Source organism: Anastrepha obliqua, chromosome 1 (assembly GCF_027943255.1).
Source record: "Anastrepha obliqua isolate idAnaObli1 chromosome 1, idAnaObli1_1.0, whole genome shotgun sequence".
In the NCBI taxonomy this organism is placed as follows: domain Eukaryota; kingdom Metazoa; phylum Arthropoda; class Insecta; order Diptera; family Tephritidae; genus Anastrepha; species Anastrepha obliqua.
Window position 1 is genome coordinate 10233594 of NC_072892.1, and position 24987 is coordinate 10258580.

Here is a 24987-nt window from a genome sequence, read left to right on the forward strand (position 1 = left end):
GAAATTCAAGCCATACAACGGTGACTTCTCCGTTGTCATCAAATTCGAGATGCACAAACTTGCCCACTGCGCCATTTGCCAAGCCGTCTGCCACATCTATATTCGTTGTTATCATGTACAGTACGCCAATCACAAACACAGTTTCATATGGTAGTCCTCCAGTGTCAATGATAGACATCTTGTGTAGTTTTTGGCGTACGAAGGCTTCTTGCTTAGCTGTTATGCTGCCGATATATACGTCTTTGGCTATGGAGACTGTTTTTTCATTTGCTTCATTCAATATTTTGTTGTTGTATGCGGTAACGGATTGGTTGGAGTTAAATAACCGAATTCCACGGGGACAACGAGTATTCGCGTCGTCTACTGTACAGTAGGCACAAGGAAATATAACGCCTAAAATTAGGCACCAAAAATATATTTCCTACAAGTTGACACCAACAAACAAGTGCCCAAAAGTAGGCAGTGTTATTTCTCACTAGAAATTAGCAACCACAAAGTAAACCTCAGGAAAAATAACCTAAAGTGTATCTAAGATATAACAGGAGGCGCAAAATTAAACAATTATGGAAAGATTTATAATATTTGCAAATATCGTCCTACGGCAATCATATTTTACACTTCTGAGCTAGACAGCTGCAGCATACAAACAGACAAGCAATGGAGCACGTAAGGGTCAAAATTATAAAGATTTCCCAGTCTCCGACTATCACTCGCAACGTTTGGACGTTAGTTTTGCTATTTGCGCTAGTAGTTCGGTTAAACAGCGAATTTTCATTCTTCCTTTTAGTCTCTGCTTCGTACATTCATACACGTGTTCATTTGACTTTGCTATATTAATTCTCTATATAGTTCACAAGTGTCGCAGTGATGGCCCCCGGGCCCCCCGATTTAGGGGAAAATCGTTTCTCCCTACTATCTGAAAGCCCGAAAGCGAAAAAGAAAAGATCTATTTTAAAACTTCAAAGTGACTTTCCTGAACTACCAACTATCCACAAATCAGAACCGAAATTTGTAGTTGTTGCATCAACCGACGCTGGCAAGCCTCTTTCCGCATACTCGTGTTTCGCAGTACACAGAGGGCTTAATGCTATCAGTAAAGAAATTATATCAATATCTAATTTAAGAGACGGTAATCTCCTCTTATTGGTAAAAACGAAGTCTATAGCAGAAAGATTTATAAAGACCAATAATCTAGCAGGTATTTGCCAAATTACTTGCAAATTACATGAGCAGCTTAACTATGTGAAGGGTACCATTTTCGCCCCTTGCCTCAATAATATTCCTGAAAACGAAATCGTCGAAGAACTCAAATCTCACCATGTGGTGTCAGCTTACAAATTTACAAAAACCGTGGATGGAGTAATCAAACCAACGGGAGTTGTCCTCCTGACTTTCGACCTTTACAACTTGCCAAGCAAAATAGATATATCCTGGCATAACGTAAAAATACGTGAATATATTCCCAACCCGATGAGGTGCAAATCTTGTCAAATGTTTGGCCATACGATAAAACATTGCAAGAACCCACCGAGCTGTGTAAACTGCAGTCTCCCACCACACTCCCCACAAAACTGTTCACGCGTTAAATGCGCCAATTGCGCCGAGGAACATCCCTCCTCCTCTCCACAATGCAAAAAATTTCAGCAGCAAAGAGATATATTACGTATTAAAATAAACAATAAATGCACGTTGCGTGAAGCATTTAACATATACAGAAAGCAAACAACAACAAATGAACTCTCCCCAATAAGCTACTCGGCAATCACAGCAAGAACGAATGAAATCAATGAAAAGGAGAAGAATAAAACCTATGAAAAAAATCACAATCAAACAGAAAATATAAAACAAAAACCAGAAACTCACCACGAAATTCAAGCGCCTACGCATCATTCACTGAATTTGCATTCAAATCTCAACTCACATGCAAAAAACAACTCTGCAATAAATTCCCACCTATCGCCAGTTACCTCTCACACTCTTTGCACTACGCCAAACATTTCAAATTTCCCTCATTCACTCGCTAATCTTCCCAGCGAAGCAACAAATATGACACCATTAACTTCTCTCCCTAATCTTGCACGATTACACTCTCCGGAAACCGTTAAACCCAAAAATTCATTTACGCATCAATCGAGCATATCTGATGAGAGTAGCGCTCTTAAATAATTAACCAACATGAACACCTATTTACCGCTCTTTTTTCTTCCTCGTTTTTTTTTACCTTGGTATGTCTCTTAAAATAGTTCAATGGAATATGAAAGGCTATTACAATAATTTTAATGAGCTATGTTTGCTTTTGAATGACCAAAATCCAGATGTTGTATGCATACAAGAAACGCATATTCCTTTTCTCACGTCCAACTCACATATAGTTACCCCAAGAACATATATTGGTTACTTCTCCAATTTACCCAATAATCAGTCGTCAAAGCAAGGAGTTGGCATCCTTATAAAGCCTCACATTCCCCACAAACTAATCACCATAAATTCTAACATTGCATCTATAGCATTAGAAATCTACTTAAACTCAATCCTCACAGTAATAAATATTTATATACCCCCGATTCAAGACTTTTCGAGTGAAGAATTGATATCATACATATCCCAAGTTAACTCTCAGTTAATAATAACTGGGGATTTCAACGCTTGGAGCCCTCTCTGGGGCTCCAGTACTACCAATAGAAGGGGGACTAAAATTGAAAACCTAGTTTTCTGTGAAGACTTAGTTGTCCTCAATGATGGATCGGCTACGCACTTCACTACGCACAATACATTTACGCACATCGACCTAACCTTAGTTTCATCCCAGATTAGTCCAAGCTGTAGTTGGAATGTCAGTGACTCGCTATACGGAAGTGATCACTACCCAGTCTTCACTACATTAACACTGCAAAGCACCTTCATAATTAAAAAACATGTTCCTAAATTCAAGCTTGATCATGCTAACTGGGACCTATATCAAAGTGAATGTAGTAAATGCTTTCAAAGTTGGTCGACCACCAATGTTAACCAAGAAGTTGCGAAAATTACCAAGGCCATGAGAACAGCTGCTAATATAGCCATACCTCAGAGCAAGCCAAGCTCTGGCAAGCGTTTCATCCACTGGTGGAACAGCGAATTAAATAGGTTGAGACAAAAGAAACAACGACTTTGGCACAGCTACAAACTCTGTATGACCATCGCGAATTTGATAGAATATAAAAAAGCGAACGCAATTTTTAAAAAATCGGTGAAAGAAGCCAAAAGAAAAAGCCTAGAAGAATTTACGTCGAAAATTACACCCGCCTCCACTCCTAGCAAGATATGGGCTGATATAAAAACATTAACCGGCAACCCGCATATCCCTATTAAAGCCATAAAACACAATGATTCCTTTCTAACATCCCCAAATATTATAGCTGAAGCTTTCGCCAACACCTGGTCTACAAATTCGGCAGACAACAATTTTTCAAGTGAATATTGCTCAAAAAAAGACGAAATTATTTCAAGTATATATAGACAAAGCCATGTATCCCGCGAAGCAAGGCACTTGGAAACTGAATTTACATTAATTGAACTAGAGTTTGCATTAACTCATGCGAAAGGCAAAACCCCTGGTGCTGACCGAATTTCGTATTCCATGTTGAAGTATCTCCCGATATTTGCAAAAAATAGATTATTGTATCTATATAACAATATCTTGCTAAACGGAGTTTACCCCCATGTGTGGAGGTCGGCCGTTGTTATACCTATACTAAAGCCTAATAAAGCTCTACTTGACGTCAATAGTTACCGACCAATCTCTTTAATTTCGTGCATTAGTAAGACTTTGGACAAAATGTTGGCCAAACGGCTTATGTGGTACATAACGAAGTGCAAACTAATTAGCCATAATCAAGTAGCTTTTAAGAACAAACATAGCACAACCGACGCACTGCTTCATCTCCAACATTACGTGTCTAATGCACTTTCAACCAAAAGTCACGTCTCTGTACTAGCGACGGACTTCGAAAGGGCATTCGATCGCGTGGGGATTCATGTGGTGTTATCTCAACTTGAGGCATGGAGAGTCGGTCCTAGGGTTTTTAATCTCGTTAAGAACTTTATGACTGGGCGCAAGTTTCAGGTTAGAATAAATGGCAACCTTTCCAATTGTCACCCACTCAACAATGGGATCCCTCAAGGGTCCCCTTTGTCAGTTGTACTATTTGTCATAGCATTTGAACAATTTAATAAAATTATTTTAAAATATAGAAACATAGGTCTATCTGTTTATGCAGATGACGCAGTAATTTTCACAAAAGAAAAGAATTTAACTAAAGTAAACAACACATTTAAAAACATAATTACAGACATAAATACGTGGGGTGAGCTTTCCGGAGCAAACCTATCAATTGGAAAATGTAAAATATTGCATATTTGTAAAAAACGTAACTGTTTATACCCTACTTTGACAATTAATAACTTGAATATAGAAAATGTACACTTCTTAAGAATTTTAGGCATAACATTTGATAAAAGATTTACATTTAAGCAACATTGTTTAGGTTTAAGAAAAAATCTAGCTGCCAGACTCAATATACTCAAGTATTTGTCATCCAAACACTCTTTAATCCATACAAACACCTTAGTCAATATCACTAGAGCAATGATACTTTCTAAGATAGACTACGGTCTACCTGTGTACGGATGGACTGCCAATACTAATATTAAGCTACTTGATGCTCCATACCATACTGCTGTTCGTCGTAGTATAAACGCGTTCCCAACATCCCCCGTAAAATGCGTTTTGGCAGAAGCTGGTCTCCCTACTATAAAGGAACGTGTAATCGAAGCGACATGGCTACTAATTCCGAAACTCTTTTCTACTACTAATCATATTTTGCACAAGGATTACATATCGGCGTTTCGACACAAACGTAGATATAGGCTCAAGTCCACAATTTGCCGCTGTATTTCGTATGGCTTAGATATTGATTTGACTCCACCTAGGAGCTGCACCAAATTAAACTGCCAACCATCGTGGTTTATATATAAATCGAATTTCAACACCGTGCTTCACGCACTTAATAAATCTACGACAAGTAGTTCGACCTATCAACAACTCTTTGCAGAACAGGAAAGAAACTACCGGAACAACAATTGGAATTTTTTATATACGGATGGATCAAAAACCAGCACAAACACCACGTTCGCTGTAGTTAATCAACAAGGATTGCTCATTTCTGGAGGCCAGTTAGCTAAACACTGCTCGGTGTTCACAGCGGAAGCAATGGCCATATACAAAGCAGCAGATTTCGCGCAGAGTAATAAAGGAAAATTCCTCATTTGTACGGATAGCATGTCGACTATTAAAGCCATACAAAACATTTATAGTAGTAGCAAATTGGTTGACAAAATAAGAGACCTTTGTATTCGGAACTTAAAAAAGATCAACATTATGTGGGTACCTGGCCATAAAGGCATCCGAGGCAACGAGCGAGCCGACGAAACAGCTCGACTTATGCCAGCAACAAGCTCATTGTTTCCAGTTTATTCAGAGAATGATTTACATAGGCATATAAAAAAACATATTGATTCGATTAAGCTGGCAGAATGGTATACGTTTAGGCATCGGTATACTGAATTCAACGACAGGCGCAAACCAGCTCTATACCCAAGCAATACACCTCGATATTTATCAAGCCAGTTCACCAGACTCAGAATCGGACATACTAAACTCACACACCAACACCTCCTCAAAGGAGGTGCCCAACAACAATGTCCATTTTGTAATAATAACGCATCAGCTGACCATCTTTTAAACGATTGTCGTACCTTAGAAAGTTTCAGAAAAAAACACTTCGGATCTACCAAACCTTCTGCTCTTCTGGCTACGGTTTCTACCACCAATATAACCGCTTTAAATAATTTTTTGAAAGATTGTAACTTAACTACTATGATTTAATATGACTTGCTAATAATAACACAGACTGTTCTATCTATCTATCGAGTTGTAGGCCCTGGCAGCTAGTACTCGTTCTTGTATTAGTTTTAGTATTATATATTAATTCTAATAAATAAATAAATAAATAAATAAATAAAGATTTCCGTCATTCAAAATAATTTTTTTCTTTTAGTAAAAAGTTGAATGGTTAATTTTGCGCCACCCGATTAATTTTGCGCCATATATATATAGCTCTCTTTCACTCCTTTTCCTCTACGTTATGTCTTTTTTCTCTCTCGCGTAACGAAATCTCAAAACGTTACATTTTTCCAATTCACTCTCCATTCTCGCTCAAATATCAGACCGCCGCTAAAGAAGTTTCACTTCAAAAAAATTTTGAGCAGCAGCAACGCGGAAAGTAAAATCACTTCAGCTGTAAACGAATTATGGAACACAATTAATGAGAAAATAAATAAAGCAGCAATTAGAGTCATAGACCAAAAAACAAATACAAGACATTAATGGCATGACAACGAATACGGAGTAGCAAAGGACAGTCTAAATATTTTTAACATAAGAAAAAATTAATTTTGATACCAAACTGACATTCTTTTTTCTTATCTTTATTGTTTTTCACTACCAAGTTACGAAAAAAACTTTTCTGTCCAAACATAAAAAATTTTCGGTCAAAATTTTCTCCAAGAGTTTTTCAATCACTATCCATAAAAAAATTTTTTTTTTTGATTTGTGATTCAAACAAATTTTTCTTTAACTTTTTATATTTTTCAAAAATTTAAAATTTTGATAGTTTTTGTTTAATTTAAAAAAAAAAAAAAAACAAAATAATAAAATTATAATAAAAAAATAAAATTTAAAAAAAAAAATTTTTCTCAATTTTGAAAAATATAAAAAATTAAAAAAAATTTTCTAAATTTTTTGAATCATGAAAATATAGACAATTAAATTTTTTTTAAATATAAAAAATTGAAAAAAAAATTTTTGAATCACACACTACGAAAAAATAACTTTCTTCAACAGTCTTTTTAATCATAAACTACGAAAAAAATTTTGTTTAACAAAAAATTGTTTTTTAAAAAAAAACAGTTTTTTCAATCACAGCCCATACAAAATTTCTTGTTCTTGGTGAAAAATATCACTTTTTTCCAAATTTTTTAATTTTTTTTAAGGAGCCAAACTAATATATATTTCTATATTTAAGTCACGCTTTTATAATTATGAAGACTATTATTCCTATCGACAAGATAAAGAACGGCCCTAATTTCATGCTTAAACAGTTCTCCTTCACTCCTTTTTTCCTTCATAGATTAAGTGAAATAGGCAGATTTTTACCTAATTTTTTCTAAGAAAATAAATTTTTTTGAGTCCCAAAAAAATAGGTGAAATGTTGAGAATGCTAAGTAATAAATATTAATCGTAAATTAAGTAAGAAATGTTGTCGAAATAAATTTAATTTAAATGGAAAAAATCTTTAATTAAAATGTTCTTTTCCAAAATTTTTTCATTGATTTTCGAGGGTTGGAAATGCAACTAAATAAGAAAAAGTTAGTGGTGGGGTTTCGTAATTGAATATTTTTGCTTTAATTTTGTTGCCTAACGTAATTAATTAGTGCTATTTAAATTTTTTCGATGTTAATTTACGCAATTAAATAATCAAAGAATTGATTTATTTTTTTCTGTTTTTTTTGTGGTCCAATTGTATGAATTTGCCTCATTGCTGAATTTTTTAACCTAATTTTTTTCACAATTCAATTGATTGATAAAAGTTTAAAGGAATGCATAATTGGCCTTTTTTGCATAATTAATTACCTTTTTGTGCTGCGTTGACAAAAAATTTAAATGCAAATCACACAATTCAATAACTCAGCGAAGTGATGAGTTGACATTGATTGACAAAATGATTGACGCCATTTGTCTACAAAAAACATACGAAAGGGAATAAAATGTTGGCCAATAAGTTCAGCTCGAAATTGCTTCTAATTAATAGTTTCAACTATGAAATGCTCGTTAATGGCAATATAATTGGAAAAGGGAGAAGCGTCAAAAGGGTTAAAAGGTGGAATTTTTCTGGTTTTTTTATAAATATTTTTTTTTTTTACTTTTATTTTTTAAATTTACGTATGTAGATGCATTTAATGCTACTTGAGTTTAGCCTATTGAAAAAAGTTGCTGAGTTTCATAATGAATTTCTCATTACATCGCGTATTTTTTTGAGCTACATGAGAACTATCGATATCAACAACTATGATTTGATAGCTGAGAATGGTAAATAGTGAGGGCATTTCTGTTCAGTAAGGCATTCAGTTTGGCAATACATCATGAATCGCTTAACGCCAGAGCACAGCTTCCAAATTGTGGAAATTTACTTTGAAAAAAGAAAGAAAAAGAAAAACAAAATACTACAATATAAATAAAAAAACTGTTCGCAAATTTCATAGAACTAAATGTTGAAGAAGACACCAAAATGTCGATACATCGTCGTTCTTAACTATTTGGGCCTGCCCTTGGATTACGTAGAAAATTTTACGTAAGCCTCTTGGCTTAGTTGACTGTTTTCATTTCAGACCAAATTACCGTCGCTTTTGTGCGGATTGGGCCCATTTACATTTATTATCAGATTTTTTGGAAAAAGTATATTAAGTTGGACTGATCCAAATAACCATGAAATTTTTCTACCAGAAAATATTTCTGTTTCGTATTATCGTTTCAAGTTCTTTAGCTCTTAAAAAACATCATTGGAAATGAATTCTATTTGCTCTATGAAATGTTAAATAGACGAAATAAATTGTAAGATAGTTTCATGTTTTCTAAAATGTACCGTTAGATATACAAATCATATGTATCTCTGAAAAAAAAAAAATTTTTCCTTTCAGTTCACTTAAAAACCACCAAAATGAGTGTTTTGTCATAAGTTTGCGATTTTGTGCTTGGATTTTGCAAGGAATATATTTTTGAAAGGAACTCCGTGACAGCGACAATTAATTTCAAGGCTCTATACAACTTCAAAATCATATTTGACTAGTTAAGCCTTTAATTCTTTTAGCCTAAATGCAATCCAGTTTGACGAAATTAAAGACCAAAAAAAACAAAAGTGCGTGTAACGTAGTACACATAACAGAAGTGAAACTTTCAAGGCAGACAAAGAAAGAGGGAGAGATCCGAGAGAGAATGAGAGAGAGAGAGAGAGAGAGAGAGAGAGAGGGAGAAAGCATATATATCTAAATAAATTCACAAGATTTGCAGAGAATACAAATAGACAAAATTTACAAAAAACTGAGAAGGGTCGACCGGTGTAGGTAAACGCCGGACACAAGCCGTGGCAACAACGCGCACTACTCCGAGCGTTTATCACCCGCACAAACGCACCGATTGCAAGACCGCAGCAATGGCACTAATTACCACAAGGCAATACCAATAAATCCGACGCCGGAATGGATAGCACTTTACAGTACGCACAAGCACAAGCCCGGAAACGGAAATAAGCGGCAAAAAGTAGGCGCCAAAAACAAAAAAAACGCCAAAAAAATTGTGACCAAAAAACGCCACAAACAGTAGGTACCAAGGAAATATAATATAATGCCAAAAAGTAGGCACCAAAAATATATTTCCTATAAGTTTGCACCAACAAACAAGCGCCAAGAAGTAGGCAGTGTTATTTCTCACTAGAAATTAGCAACCACAAGGAAAAACTCAGGAAAAATAGCCTAAAGTTGTACCTAAGATATATATAAGGCATAGCTCTCTCTCTCCCTTTCCTCTACGTTATATCTTTTTTCTCTCTCGCGGAACGAAAATGCCCAAAACGTTGCATAGCCTTGAAATTTTACTCTCCATTCTCGTTCGTCCATCGACGCCTAAGAAGTTTCACTTCAAAAAACTATTTATTTTTCTCCCAATTTATAAATAAAAATTTATAAGGACTTCAATGTTTGGTTCAACTCTAATTTAAAGTTAACATTTCATAACCCTAGAGCCATTTACAAAAGCATATCGCTTAAAAAATCAGCGTCTGACACAAAATTCATTTCAGTGCTTTTTGCTGCCATCTGAAAATATCTGATTTATTTTTGAGAATCCATACACAAAAGCCTGCTAATGGGAGTGGGTTTTTAATTTTATTTTTGTGCACTGCGCGTATTCACAGAGAATAAGTTTTCATTTTATTACATTTCTTTTTCTATCAAAGCATACAATTCGAAGTAATCCCCCAAATTGAATGAGCCGTAAAGCCCATTACCTTTCGACATTTTTCACAATCAATAATAATCAATTTTTGTACACAACTAAATCCTATAAAATCCACATTTGTAGCTTATTTAATACTTTTTCCATTTTTGCCTTTTTTTTCTTTTTTTGTACACCTTTGACCTCCTGCACTTACCATTAATTGGCGAGAATATATTCAAGTAAAGGCAGTCTTCTGATTGATTTTCCAAAAATGGCAGCAACCTTTTCAAATACTCCAAACGGCCTTTGGGCATTTTCTCCAGCGCCGCCGTCTCATTTTGTATGTTGGGCAGGCGTTGCGGACAAACTGGACTGTATTTGTCCGAAATGCGTATGCCGTCCCATGGTGCAGGCGCACGTGTCGGACTAAACCTGTGGCAACATGAAAAGAATAATGAAAAAGAAAAAAGAGAATTATAAAGCAAATGCTGTAAGGCTGCAAGGAAAATTGATTAGTGCGATTAATCACAGATTTCCTATTAAGTGGCTAAGTGCAGGCTGAGATTTTACCCAGCGTCACTACGTTTCAAATGTAAGTAAGTAAGGGAGAAAAAGTAAGGGATAAGCTTTAAATAATGGAGTAGAAATCAATTAAATTTACTGATTGCGGCATATAGTTAGTAAAAATAAAATGTTCTGCACTTTCCCATACAACTTATATTGGTAATCTATAATCTCATTGGAATAATTTTCCACTGGCATGCAAACAAATTTTTTTTGGGGTATAACTGACACCCTGCTTTTACAACTTTAAATGCTGGCTTACTATCCGCAGCGTTTTCATTGCGAATTGGTCAGCGCTCACAGATTTCATTGTGTTTTTCAGCTGTTATTTCCATTTCACCATTTTGTTATTTTTATAGTTTTTGTTTGACAAAACTTTGTCAATAAAATCTTATTCAGCAATTTTCCGCATGATTGCTATGGCGGTAGATAACACTTGTTTTGTCGCCCATTGTAATTATGTGTTATTGTAATTATTTCACGTTTGATTGAATAAACAGCAACTCTCGGTAAGGGTTTTTTGAAGTTGAATAGCTTGAAATTGCTTTTTGTTTTCAATGCTTGCATCATTTCTAATAAAAAATGGGAATAATGCAGCTATGCTTTTCTTTTTTTTTTATCCAGCAATGCGCCGGCCTTCTGCACGCATGACGTTTTGAGGAAAAGAAGATTTCCCTCGACAAGGTTAGGTTAGGTTAGATAGAAGGCGTTGTCATGTGGGACATACTCAGGCTCATAGCCCATTGTGATGCCACGTGGCGAGCTTTCCCTATTTCTCCTAAAACCAGTGCGTGCTTTCCAAAAGTTTTAGTATACCTCCTATTTCTGCAGAACTAAGATCTTCCAATTCGTTAAAAAATTGTCTGCCTAGAATAGCAAATCTCCGTCTGGATAGAGCAGGACAATGGCACAGAAGATGCAAGATTGCCTCTTCCTCAACAAGACAACTTCTTTAGAAGTCATGTGCTTGCACCCCCATCCTTTAGGCGAGCCTACCTATTAGACAACGTCCCGTTATGACTGAAATCAGTGTGCTAAGGCTGTGCTTATTTTGGCTTAGCAAAGATTCTGTGCGTCTAGCATTGCAAGTCGGCCACAGTCGATGGGCGAATTTGCAGGTGGATTCATTACGCCATCTCTCGTTTGCTTTCCTTACAATTTCTTCAAGGATAAGTAGCTTACATGTTTGCAAGGGTATGCCCATGCCATTGTCTATGTACTCATCGGTCGACTTGGTGCCGAGTCTCGCTAGTTCATCGGCTCTCCAGTTAGCCTCAATTTCGCGATGGCCAGGAACCCATATTATCCTTAAGCGAAATGACTAAGTGCGACATTTCATGGCTACTTTGGAGGTTGTCGACTGTTTTGTGAGGGATTTTATCGCCGCCTGGCTGTCAGTGAAATGTAGATGTCATTTACAGATATCGCATCATACTGTACCAGTTCATTATTGCCATCAGTTCAGCCTGAACGACAATACAGTAGTCGGGGAGGGGAAAACTGAAGGAGATCCCCAGATGCTCGGAGTATACACCTCCGCCCACCTTGCCCTCGAGCTTTGAGCCATTTGTGTATACATGGATAGACTCTCCCTGTCTTACATCGTCCCGTTCCCACTCTTCTCTCGAGGGAGTGAGGGTCGTGAACATTGTGAAGGCACGTGTGGGGGGAGTCCATAGTCCATTAATCCAGGAATCACCGAAGTGCCAGCCAGGATTTTGCCGTGATCGTAGCTCTTATTTGACCACTTACTTAGAGTGTTCAGCCTTATTGCCGCACTACGCGCGATATATTTTGCCTGCAGATCTCCTGGCAGAAAGTTTAATGTCGCATAAAATGCTTTCGATGGTGTGGTTGACATCGCGCCAGTTATGAGAACAGATGCTAGTCTTTGAAACTTGTCAAGGTTTTTTATGTTCACAACCTTCTCAAGGGCATTCCACCATATTACAATAACATTGTAGAGAATAGGCCTAACCACTGCTGTGTACATCCAGTGTATCATACTGGGTTCCAATCCCCATTTCTTTCCAATTAGCCTTCTGCAGGAGTACAACGCCATCATAGATTTGCGTACTGGATTGGAGTCCACAAGGAGCTTGCAAGGTTGGCCGGAAGGAAGTGGAAACGTCCAGAAGAAAGTGGAAACGTCAGGAAAAACTTGGAACGAAAACAAGCTTCTTGCAAAAAATACAATCAGATGGAGGTGTTTTACTGAGGCCCTATGCTCCAGTGGGAGAAACATGAACCGATGATGATGAATAAGTAAGTATTCCCCGCTCTGGTTTATTATGTTTGTAGCAACATTATTAAGGTCTCTTATTTAGCAGTTTTTAGTTCTTAGGAAACATGTTGACATCTCAGCCCATCGAGAGAGAGTTGTTTGTTATGATGGTTTACGGGTATATTTAGATTTGATATAGGCGGCATAATTTATATTGAAGGAATGCGAGATTGCTCTCTTACTCGTTATCAATGATTGTCAGTGCTACATGAAAAGGTGAAGGGTCTTTCAAAAGTGACGCCTATGTGCCGGTACTGAATAACACGGTGTGACAAAAAAAAAAAAATTAAATATACTTTTATGGAGACCTAGCACGATTTGTGGCTATAGAAAAACTAAAAAAAATGGTATAGGAGAAATTTCCAATACACCCCCAAAATCTCATTTTATGGCCATAAAACCGTTTGTCAGTAGGTTGATGTGAACAATCCCTCCTAACTTCGCCAATTTCCATCCGATTTCGAATTTGTTTTTTTAGTTCGAAAGAACAAAAACAAGCCTTTTTGACAGTGTGTGGACATTTTTTCTGAAATGACAACTGACGAGACTGTAGACGGAAGTATTCGGAATTTTTTTATTTTTTCTCAATTTTTTCAACTTTGACATCATTTTTGCGATATTATCCGATACTGAGGATATTTTTTAGTAGACTACTGTTATAGTGAATTTAATTCTGCGTCGAATGAGCTATATTTGACTGTAATTGAATTAAAATTCATAGAGTTGTGCGAGTTGTGCGAGTTTTAAGATTTTATTTTTTTTACTAATTTTATAGCAAGTGTCAGTATAAACACATCATCAGTACGAAACAGTACAGGTTTAAAATTTTAAAAGATGTCGGGAAAAACTAATCTTCATTTCAAAAATGTTTGCTAGACCTGCTCCGTTTATAAGAGTCATCACAATTTTAGGAATCCTTGTCGGGCCTCAGATTCGAAAACTCATGCGAGATGAGAAATTTACGAGTAAGCTCAGTGCAGTGGAAAGACGGGCATGGGAAAGTTTTAAATCATTGTGTGAGAAGTTCCTTGGAAATGAAAAGAGCTCTGATTATGTTGAAGTCCTCAAAGAGTTTTTGAGTGCGTACGAAAAAATGGAATGCAATATGTCCATCAAGATACACTTTCTGCACTCACGTTTGAATTTTTTCCCGAAAAACCTGGGCCAGATGAGCGATGAACAGGGTGAAAGATTTCACCAGGAGATAGGAGTCATCGAAAAACGTTTTCAAGGGAAGAACTCCATCAACATGCTTGCTGATTACTGCTGGTCCTTGAAACGTAAAACAAGTGATGACTCTTATAAACGGAGCAGGTCTAGCAAACATTTTTGAAATGAAGATTAGTTTTTCCCGACATCTTTTAAAATTTTAAACCTGTACTGTTTCGTACTGATGATGTGTTTATACTGACATTTGCTATAAAATTAGTAAAAAAAAATAAAATCTTAAAACTCGCACAACTCGCACAACTCTATGAATTTTAATTCAATTACAGTCAAATATAGCTGATTCGACGCAGAATTAAATTCACTATAACAGTAGTCTACTAAAAAATATCCTCAGTATCGGATAATATCGCAAAAATGATGTCAAAGTTGAAAAAATTGAGAAAAAATAAAAAAATTCCGAATACTTCCGTCTACAGTCTCGTCAGTTGTCATTTCAGAAAAAATGTCCACACACTGTCAAAAAGGCTTGTTTTTGTTCTTTCGAACTAAAAAAACAAATTCGAAATCGGATGGAAATTGGCGAAGTTAGGAGGGATTGTTTACATCAACCTACTGAAAAACGGTTTTATGGCCATAAAATGAGATTTTGGGGGTGTATTGGAAATTTCTCCTATACCATGTTTCTTAGTTTTACTATACCTACAAGTTGTACTAGGTCTCTATAAAAGTATAATTTCACTGTCGCACAGTGTAATCGCTAGACGACACCTGTACTGATAACATATCGATCTTTTATGACAAAATATCGCAAAATTCGTGTTTTTTGGTGGAAATAATCGTCCAAATGAGTCGAAAATTCAAACGTTGGTGAAAATTTTCGAGAAACCGGTTCTGCCGAGAATTGAAAAAGGACTGGCAGCCCAAAACCTGGACGTTCTGTTAATACTCTGCTGCTATAGGGCAAAGTGTTGCTGAACAATCTTCAATATATGTAGATATCTCAACGTTTGGTGGGTTTTACCTGTAAACGTGCTCATGTTGGACATTTTTACTTATTATTTTTGAGTGCTGTGTTTTGAACAAAAATAGTGAAACTCGAAAGAACCTGCATGAAATACTCTTTTACATGCGTTTAGCTATTATCTATTATCCATTATCTATTATCTATTATCTATTATCTATTATCTATTATCTATTATCTATTATCTATTATCTATTATCTATTATCTATTATCTATTATCTATTATCTATTATCTATTATCTATTATCTATTATCTATTATCTATTATCTATTATCTATTATCTATTATCTATTATCTATTATCTATTATCTATTATCTATTATCTATTATCTATTATCTATTATCTATTATCTATTATCTATTATCTATTATCTATTATCTATTATCTATTATCTATTATCTATTATCTATTATCTATTATCTATTATCTATTATCTATTATCTATTATCTATTATCTATTATCTATTATCTATTATCTATTATCTATTATCTATTATCTATTATCTATTATCTATTATCTATTATCTATTATCTATTATCTATTATCTATTATCTATTATCTATTATCTATTATCTATTATCTATTATCTATTATCTATTATCTATTATCTATTATCTATTATCTATTATCTATTATCTATTATCTATTATCTATTATCTATTATCTATTATCTATTATCTATTATCTATTATCTATTATCTATTATCTATTATCTATTATCTATTATCTATTATCTATTATCTATTATCTATTATCTATTATCTATTATCTATTATCTACAATATTATCTATTACCTATTATCTATTATCTATTATCTATTATCTATTATCTATTATCTATTATCTATTATCTATTATCTATTATCTATTATCTATTATCTATTATCTATTATCTATTATCTATTATCTATTATCTATTATCTATTATCTATTATCTATTATCTATTATCTATTATCTATTATCTATTATCTATTATCTATTATCTATTATCTATTATCTATTATCTATTATCTATTATCTATTATCTATTATCTATTATCTATTATCTATTATCTATTATCTATTATCTATTATCTATTATTTATTATCTATTATCTTTTATCTTTTATTTTTTGTGAGGAGCTTTTTGTGGCATACACTCGGAGGTTGGCCATTGCCTGCACTGCCGAATGATAATCACGCACCAACCCAATCAGCTATGAAAGATCCGCGAGAGTCCTGTGGTCTATTCGAGGTCATTATTAGCCAACCCAGCTGACCTAAACTAACTCAACCATATTTTTCCTTTGCAATTAATGAAGGTTAATTACACATTTTTTTAATTGCAAAGTTCACATTTATGAGCCTGTTTTTTCTATTTTTTTTACTCGCATTTGTATTAAGTTACAAAATTTATCGTCTGACACAAAATTATTTACTCTCAATTATTAAGCATATTTTGCGCTGTCGCCCTTATATTTTCCCTTTTGCTTTGAAAGCAAACTTGTAATACCACTTATATCCCTCGTCACTCTATGCAGCCCATCCAGTGACTGCCTTGTTTTATACTCATTGTTCATGCATTTGTATGTTTGTAGACGTTTGTATGTATATCTTTAGCCTTTGTGCTATTGCTCCGCTGATGAAGTGGAAGTCTTTTAATATTCAACGCACTTAGATATTTAAAAAATTTTCAGCCACTCAGCCGCCAACAAACATTTGATATTCTGACGTAATTCCGTCATCATCATCCACTTTGCATATTAAGTGTCTGAGTATTCGTTTGTGTGAATGTATGTATGTGGCCGTGGCAACCATTGGTCGTTGTTGATCCGCTTAAAAAGTGAAGAGCGAGAAAAAGTTGCAGCGTAATTGCTTGCGATGATACAGCAATTTTATAATATTTTTTATTATTCCCTTTGTCTGTCCCTTACTCTGCTACTTTCCCTCTTTCTCGCTTTAGAGCCCAATTTGTTCTTTTCTGCGCCTCAACATATGCTTTGCGTTGCACCTCATCTCTTATTAGCTTTGTTACACACACATACAACGGGTATCTAAGCTGTCACTATGAATTTGTCCTTTTCACTGACTATTCTTCAATTTCTCCGCTAAGCTTTTTTTGTTTTTTCTGTTTTTTTGTATATTTTTTATTAAAGAACTCGGCATCTGCTTCTCGGTTCATAATTTAACAGCACAGCAAATAACGGTTTACAGCAGATGTTTTTGTTTTACAACTACAATAAAAGCTGGTAAAAAGGCAAGAAAGGCCAAACGGCTGAAATGAAGCGAAAATCTTGCTGAATTAGCTGTAAGGCGGTTAAAGTGAGTGGAGCAAGGCAAAGAAGGATTGCGTGCGCCTGGTTATTGGCCCAGCAGTTGATTGTTTTGCTTAAGCAAGTATCCGAAATATATTAAAACAGAAATTTGAATGTGTAGTAAACTTGCAGGCAAACAAGCTGTTAAAGCATCTCAATTTGCTTAATTTGTTTTGGGTGCGCTTTAGCAGACTGCAGGCGTATGCAAGGAAGTTTTTATATCGGACTTTGGTTGAAATTTGCTTGTTTTGCCCCTACCTGAGACCAAAGCTGTGTGTCGAAGTGGAAAATGCTTCGGAAAATGCGAAATATTGCTTTCCCATAAAATTTACCGCGCATTTGGTTGTAAAACTTTTGTCATTTCTACGATTTGCCATAGTATCGAATGCACAGCTGTGTGAGGTTAGTTTTCATAACCTTATATTGGGTGGCTGGGAAAGTCATTCCAAATACTGAAGGACATTATTATTCCACTAAGATTTGGAGAAGTCAATGCTGCGCAAACTGGCAGATGCCGACATCTCATGGAGCGGTGCCAAAACAACAGCACAGAACCGCTGGTTAAGTCTTGTCGAGGCCCTATGCTCCCGAGAGGAGTGAGCCAGTAAAAACAAGTGCATGTAGCGTAGTACACATAACGGAAGTGAAACTTTCAAGGCAGACAAAGAAAGAGGCAGAGAGAGGGACCGGACATTCCAAGTGCATGCCCTCAAATCGTTATCCTTATTTCGTTTGCAGGGGTCGTCATCAGTGTTAGAAGTTCTCATACGAGGCTTTGTGTATGATTTCATTGGGCGGGATTTTTAAGTAGCGGGCCCCTGGAATGCTTCGCCTTCTCACGTTAGCTCACTCCCGAACGGGCGTTCGAAAGCTACCCAGAGGATACTTGGGCTAATCCCGGGAGTTGTGAGCTGCTTGAAAGAAATGCAAAATAATCGTCCTGGCCACTCTCAAGTGAATGGCGATCAGTAACTTTCCCCACTTGCGTGGACTTCTACATATGGAACCAACCTCCAGCAACACACTGATGACGAGCAAATAACATATACTTCTAGGTGAATTAAATTACCACACCAAGTGCTAACGTATACAGTTATAACGCCACCTTTTTATTGAATTCTTTATATACAACAATATCTTAAGGAGAATACAGCGCAAAGACGACAACGAGAAAAACTAATTGGCATTTGCACAGTTTCTCGAAACGAGAAATGGTTTTTTATGATATGTTCTTTTATTAACTTTTTCTATCATTTGGTCCTACATAAGCCGCGACACTGATACAGTGTGACGCGATATCCGGAAATGATATCTACATTTTCACTGATAGCCAAGCGGCGATAAAATCCCTCACAAAACAGTCGACAACCTCCAAGGTAGCCATGAAATGCCGCACATATCTTAACGAGATGGCTGAGTCATTTCGCCTAAGGATAATATGGGTTCCTGGCCATCGCGACATTGAGGGTAACTGTAGAGCCGATGAACTAGCAAGACTCGGCACTAAATGGTCTGACGAGCACATAGATAATGACATAGGAATACCCTTACAAACATGTAAGCTACACATCCTTGAAGAAATTGTAAAGAAAGTAAATGAAAGATGGCGAAATGAAGCAACCTGGAAAATCGCCCATCGACTGTGGCCGACTCTCAATGCTAGACGCACAGAATCTTTGCTAAGCCAAAATAAACACAGTCTTAGCACATTGATCTCAGTCATAACGGGGCACTGCCTAATAGGCAGACACGCCCAAAGGATGGGTGTGCAAACACATGACTTCTCTAGAAGTTGTCTAGATGAGGACGAGGAAGAGACAATCTCGCACCTATTGTGCCACTGCCCTGCTCAATCCAGACGCAGGTTTACTATTCTGGGTAGACAATTTTTTAATGAGCTAGAAGACCACACACTGGTTTTAGGAGAGATAGGGACAAGCTCCCCACGCGGCATCACAATGGGCTATGAGCCTGAGTGTGTCCCACAACACAACCGCTTCAACCTAACCTAACCTTGGTTCTGCATGCACGGAGATTCCAACCCTTACATTGCCGAATGGTAGCCACGCACGAGCACATTTGGCTACGGTGACCCATTTCGAATACAACATCACCTCATGTTGTGAAAAATGTTAAGAAATTATTTTTTCTATATATATATATTTTCCAGTGTATTTTGATTTGTTTTCTTTAAATATACAGACTTCTAACTTAGTTTGCCGTTTTTATTGCTTAAGTTTGGAGTTGTTGATGTTGTGTCAAGCTGGCATACTAGGGACTGATAGAGCCATCAAACAATTCAATATGCCAAACAGCATAGGAAACTTAACCAACAGAAAAAAGCAATTTTTGCCGACGATATCTTTTCAATGAATGCGTCCGTTAACTTGCCGACTTTGAGCTACTTTTTTAGTCCAAATTCTCTTTAGACCAGCGTCTATGAACTCTAAGAGCGGAAAGAGTGCTTTGCCAATTTTATCAGATCAATTTATATTATGTGTAATATATTTTGAAGGAAGCTTTGATGCACCCCGCGCTGTAGCGCTATGAATGAAGCAGAAGAATATATTTTATACAACCTGCTAATGCTTGTTTGCTTCCTACTTTATTTCGACAGATTTTATGGCTTCTCATTTGCATTCTAAAAAACTCATCACAAAATATTAAGTATTTCTCAAATTAAGATGCCTGCGGAACTTAAATAACAGCTATGAAATTTTATTATTCCAAGTCAGTTATTAGCCATTATGAAAAACACATTTAGCTAAAGAAAAATATTTCGCCATCAGAAGGCAGCTAACATGAAGAGGAAACCAACAGAAATCCTTTACAAATTTTATGCTTTCCACTGCTGTCGTTTGAGTGTTAAAATTTTACAAGCCATGTTATTGTTGTTATTACACATTTTTAAGAGACACTCATTCACAAAATTGTGATTGTTATTTTGTATTTCGAAATTTGTTAATGGCTATGCGATAGGACTGTGTTAAAATGGAAACTTTTCAAGATTTGCAGCAACGAAAAGATTGACAAATTTAATTTGCTGCGTAATGCAATGTAATTAAATGGCAAAACAGCAACAACAATCAAAGAAATAAAAGACATTTATGGGAATGCAAGGCAGCAAACTGTCGTATGCAGAAATGCAAAGTAAGAAAAGAATAAAATTACTTTCGCTCATTAGCGGCAAGAGTGGCATAGTCTAAAAAATCTAGAATGTCGAGAGAAACAGCTTCGAAGTTTCCAATTAACTATAACAACCGAAATAAACCAAAATAATGATAGCCTTCTTACATTCTTATTTCTGTAACCAAAGGAAGGGATTCTACTAGCCCTTGTGATTATAGACCTGCAAGTACAATAGTTTGTGAAAATAACACAAAATTAAGAATTAATTTACTTTTGCTCGATATGACCACCTTTTGCCTTGAATATGGCCTTGAGACGGTCCAGAAACGAATGCGAAGCTGCCCTAATGTGACTTGCAGGTATTTTGGCCCACTCGCGGGCAATGGCTTTTTCAGCGCCTCGAGACTGGTGACCCGTGCGTCAGCTGCGCAAGCGGTCTGAAGTTGTACCGGACCCTGTAATCAGCTTTGGGAAAAAGCAGAGCGGGCATGGAAATCGAAGCCCATGGAATGATGTGAAAATCTCGTTAATTCGATGCATCGGCGATGTGTTGTGCATCGAACAAGGGATATACTACTAAATACTAGTTATTATCATGATTAGTTAGGTATTATTTTGCCTTTAAATCTGATGAAAAGAAGGATTTCTTTTAAATGCTTGCATCAAGAAAATCATACTACTATTTTTTCGACCGCTCATGTGCAAAAATTCGTATGAGAGAAATTTAATTGTAGTAACTTTATAATGAATTATTTTTCTAAGTTAACTTTCCTGGTTTTATTGTTAACACTTATGATTCCGCAAAATGAAAGCAAGAAACATGTGTGGGCACCTATATTATTTTGACCTCAGCCATATATAGCTAAATGGAGTCTTTTATGCAAGTTGTTGGTAAATAGGGTTAAAAGGACCCAGCAAGTATCAGTAAGGTGCCTAAAAGCCGTGTGAAATTATTGCTTGATGAGTTTTATATTTTTTTTAATTTTTATACTTTCAACTTGATTTATATAATAGATTAAGTAAACTTACGGACCACAAATTTAAACTTTAGTCCACTGTAGAAGCAAAGAGTTGTTATGAGGCGCAGGTAAATGCGCCTGGGGTTTGACCACTGTTTACCCACATAACTGCTGCTATTTCCAATTGATATTTTTGAAGCCATAAAAGCGTAATTCCACTGCGAAAAATTGGATGTAAGAAGGTTCGAAATAAATTAATGGTGTACTCTTCTTCTCTACCCTTTACATTTGCCTGAAAAGACCCCCACTGAAATTTTTCGAAAATACTTTTGTGGAACATTTTAATATTATATTAGGTGAACAACTAAATTCCCGCTGTTTGTCAATAGATGCCGCCAGTAGTATGTACTAGTCGATTCTAACATAACCTTAACGTCATAAACCAAGCTTAGACATATGCTAAACAAACTGCTTCGACACATTTGTGATTTTGTTTTGGTAACAAATACTTTTGGTTTTGTGAAAATGTTTGATTTTGTGGCGAATAATCGTCATTTGCGGGAAGTGTTGATTTTCCTCTTTCAATCGAAAAAAACGGCGGCTGAAGCGCATCGGGAGCTACAAAAAGTTTATGGAGATGTTGGTTTAAGTGAAAAAATGTGCCGAGATTGGTTCCGTCACTTCAAAGACGGCGATTTTAATGTTGATGACCGTCCGCGTGAAGGAAGGGCAAAAACCGTCGAAACCGCTGAATGAGGAATATCTGTGAAACGCAAGAGGAGCTTGCTTCGGTATTTGGAGTTACCCGCCAATCCATTTCCAAACGATTTCATGCTTCAGGGGACTTGGGACTTGGGTTCTTTATGAGTTAAAACCAAGGGATGTTGAACGTCGTCTTTTCGCTTGTCAACAACTGCTCCAGTGGCAAAAAAGGAAGTCTTTTCTTCATCGCATCGTGACGGGTGATGAAAAATGGATTCTTTATAGCAATCCAAAGAAAAGAAAGTCATGGGGACTGCGCGTTCATGCTTCTATGTCGTCGCCTTGGCCGAATAATCACGCTGCGAAGGTTACGCTATGTATTTGGTGGGACCACGTTGGTGTTATTTATTGTGAACTGTTAAAACCAAGCAAAACCATTACTAGCTAGTTGCAGGGCTACTAGCTCGCTGACACTTGAACCATTTCTTCAGAATAAAGTGATATTTTCATCCAAGAACTTAGTTGCGCACCTAATATATTTCAGATTTTTAAAAATAAGTGTCAAAACGACCCACACAGGTAGGAGATATTGCCTTAAATGTTGAACAAAAATAGTTTGCGGAAACTTTCGGTTATGGTATTCTCAGACGAAAATAGTGTAGGATGACGCAGAAGTGTGCACCATTAATCAGTTTTTTGCCTTGTTCTGGTTCCATATTTTCCATTTTATAACTTTAAAAAATATGTATGTATTCATTCTAGAACACAAAAACAATATTACTATTACTATTACGATTACTATTCTTTGATTATAATTGTTAATTACTTTAAAGGACACCACCTATTTGATCTTACATATTAAACAGTTTTTAAGGACGCCGATTTAGTCAATATAAAAATTAACAACTCACCGATTTTGCTTGGTCGGTGGCGTCGCATATGGCACACCGAGGAACACCTCCACCGAGCGTAAAAATCGAAAGTTGTCCAATGGCAATATGAGTCCATGCAAGCGGCCATAACGAGTCTGAACGATACGATGACCGAGTCGCGCGTTCTTGTAGATATCCAGCGTGGAAGCCTCCGCCAAGCTAGAAAGCAGCACACTCCCCGCTAGCAGCGCAGCAATGACAACGAGCATCAAATCGGGCAAACACTGTAGAGGCCGCAGCAAATAGTAACTACTTTGGTTGTAAGTTCTCCCGCTGTTTCTGAGGCTGCTTGCACTTTTGCGCACAGTGTGGCACTTCAGCCTGGACTTGCAAGTCGTCTTTTGTGGCATTTTAGTGGTTATACATTTTGCTTTAATCATATTTGTATCGCTGGTTGATTGAGGTGACTTGTTAGCAAACATTACAGTATTAATTTAGTTCACTACGCCAGTGATTTATCTACTCTTTTCTATCTGTGTGGTGTGTGCAATTTCAGGCGCACGCTGAGTTGCATTTTCCTTGTAATTTTCACTCTATAGTTTTGAGCAGTTATTTTTATAAAATTCTTAATTAGGTATATATTTGTTTTCTCTCAAAAATTTGTGAGTGCTTTAAAAGCAATGCAGTTCTTGAAATTTTTGCTAAATTCACTGCTCTCTTTGCGCATTATATTTATTTTAACTTTTAATCTATTGAGGGTTGGCAACATTGGCAGTTTTCAGGATTGAGCAATTCCATTTGCTTTAGATGCTAGCTTTGGCAGTAAGTGCTGAAAAGGAGCAACGAGAAGAGGATTATTTGATAAAATATCAGTTTTTAGTTAAGATTTTTTTTTAATAATTATTTATGTACAAATGTATGAAATGTAAGATGTTAATAAATGTTTGGCTCTAGGTGAAGTTTTAAGATATTTTTTCACATTTTATTAGAAATATTTGAATATTAGCCACAGGAAATATGAAAAATACATGAAACGAATTTTTGAAATTTGAATCTTCATGTTTTTTGCTGGTTTCTGTGCTTCTATCATACAAAAAAAAGAAACAAATAATTGGCGTACTTTTATGTTAAGGCGTTACATACGTCCAGAATATTCAAAAAATCGATTTTTTTCGATATTCCGAAAGAATAGTATTTTTAGAATATACTTTGAAATTTTCATGCGGAAATTCCTAATATTATAGCTTCTACAGCCCATTACCTAGGTAGAGCGTGGTCTGCATGCTCCTGTACCTCAATTACTTCTCGAAATTACTTTTGCCGGCACGGTCTGCATGATAACTTTTTATGCGGTTTTTTTAAATATTCGAAAGTCTTTTCTCTATAGATTTGATTTTTAATATTTTTATTAAAAAAATTTATAACTAATAATAATAATAATATTATATAAATTTACAATTATGACGTAAAACGCGTACTTTTTTTAAAAAATGCCGTAAATTGCAAAATTTTTTGAAATACAAAAATCCGGCTTGACAGACTATAACTACAACTTTATTTTACAAGATTTTTTTTTTACTTTTTACAGATCCATCTAAATGATGCATACCGTGGAGCAACTTTTTTTCCCCTGTACTTTGAGTCACGTGAATATTTATATACTAATTTTTGTAAAGAAAAATTAAAATAAGTGTTTTTATAAAGTTTAGGTTCTAAGAAGCAATGTGTAAAATTTTTTTATATTCGTACTTATTTTTATTGTTATCTCTTCTGAAAACAGGTTTGCTTTTATCGCATTTTTGGCACTGCTGGAAGTATGCAACCACTTAGGTGTTTGACCGAGCTCTCCTCTTATTTGTGGCATGCGTCCTGATGTTGTTCCACAAATGAAGCGATT

The 24987-nt window shown here is 35.8% G+C and overlaps 1 protein-coding gene across 1 annotated transcript in view; it reads right to left on the reverse strand.

Moving 5' to 3' along the window:
- LOC129236031 (neuroligin 4-like) overlaps positions 1-23572 on the reverse strand; it is a 255331-nt gene extending 231759 nt beyond the window's left edge. Inside the window, exons 1-2 of the mRNA XM_054870203.1 lie at positions 23130-23572; positions 10305-10522 (exon numbers count right to left, since the gene is read on the reverse strand). Coding sequence (XP_054726178.1) covers positions 10305-10522; positions 23130-23572 — 661 coding nt within the window. The remainder of the gene's footprint in view (positions 1-10304; positions 10523-23129) is intronic.
- Positions 23573-24987: the final 1415 nt, after the last annotated feature.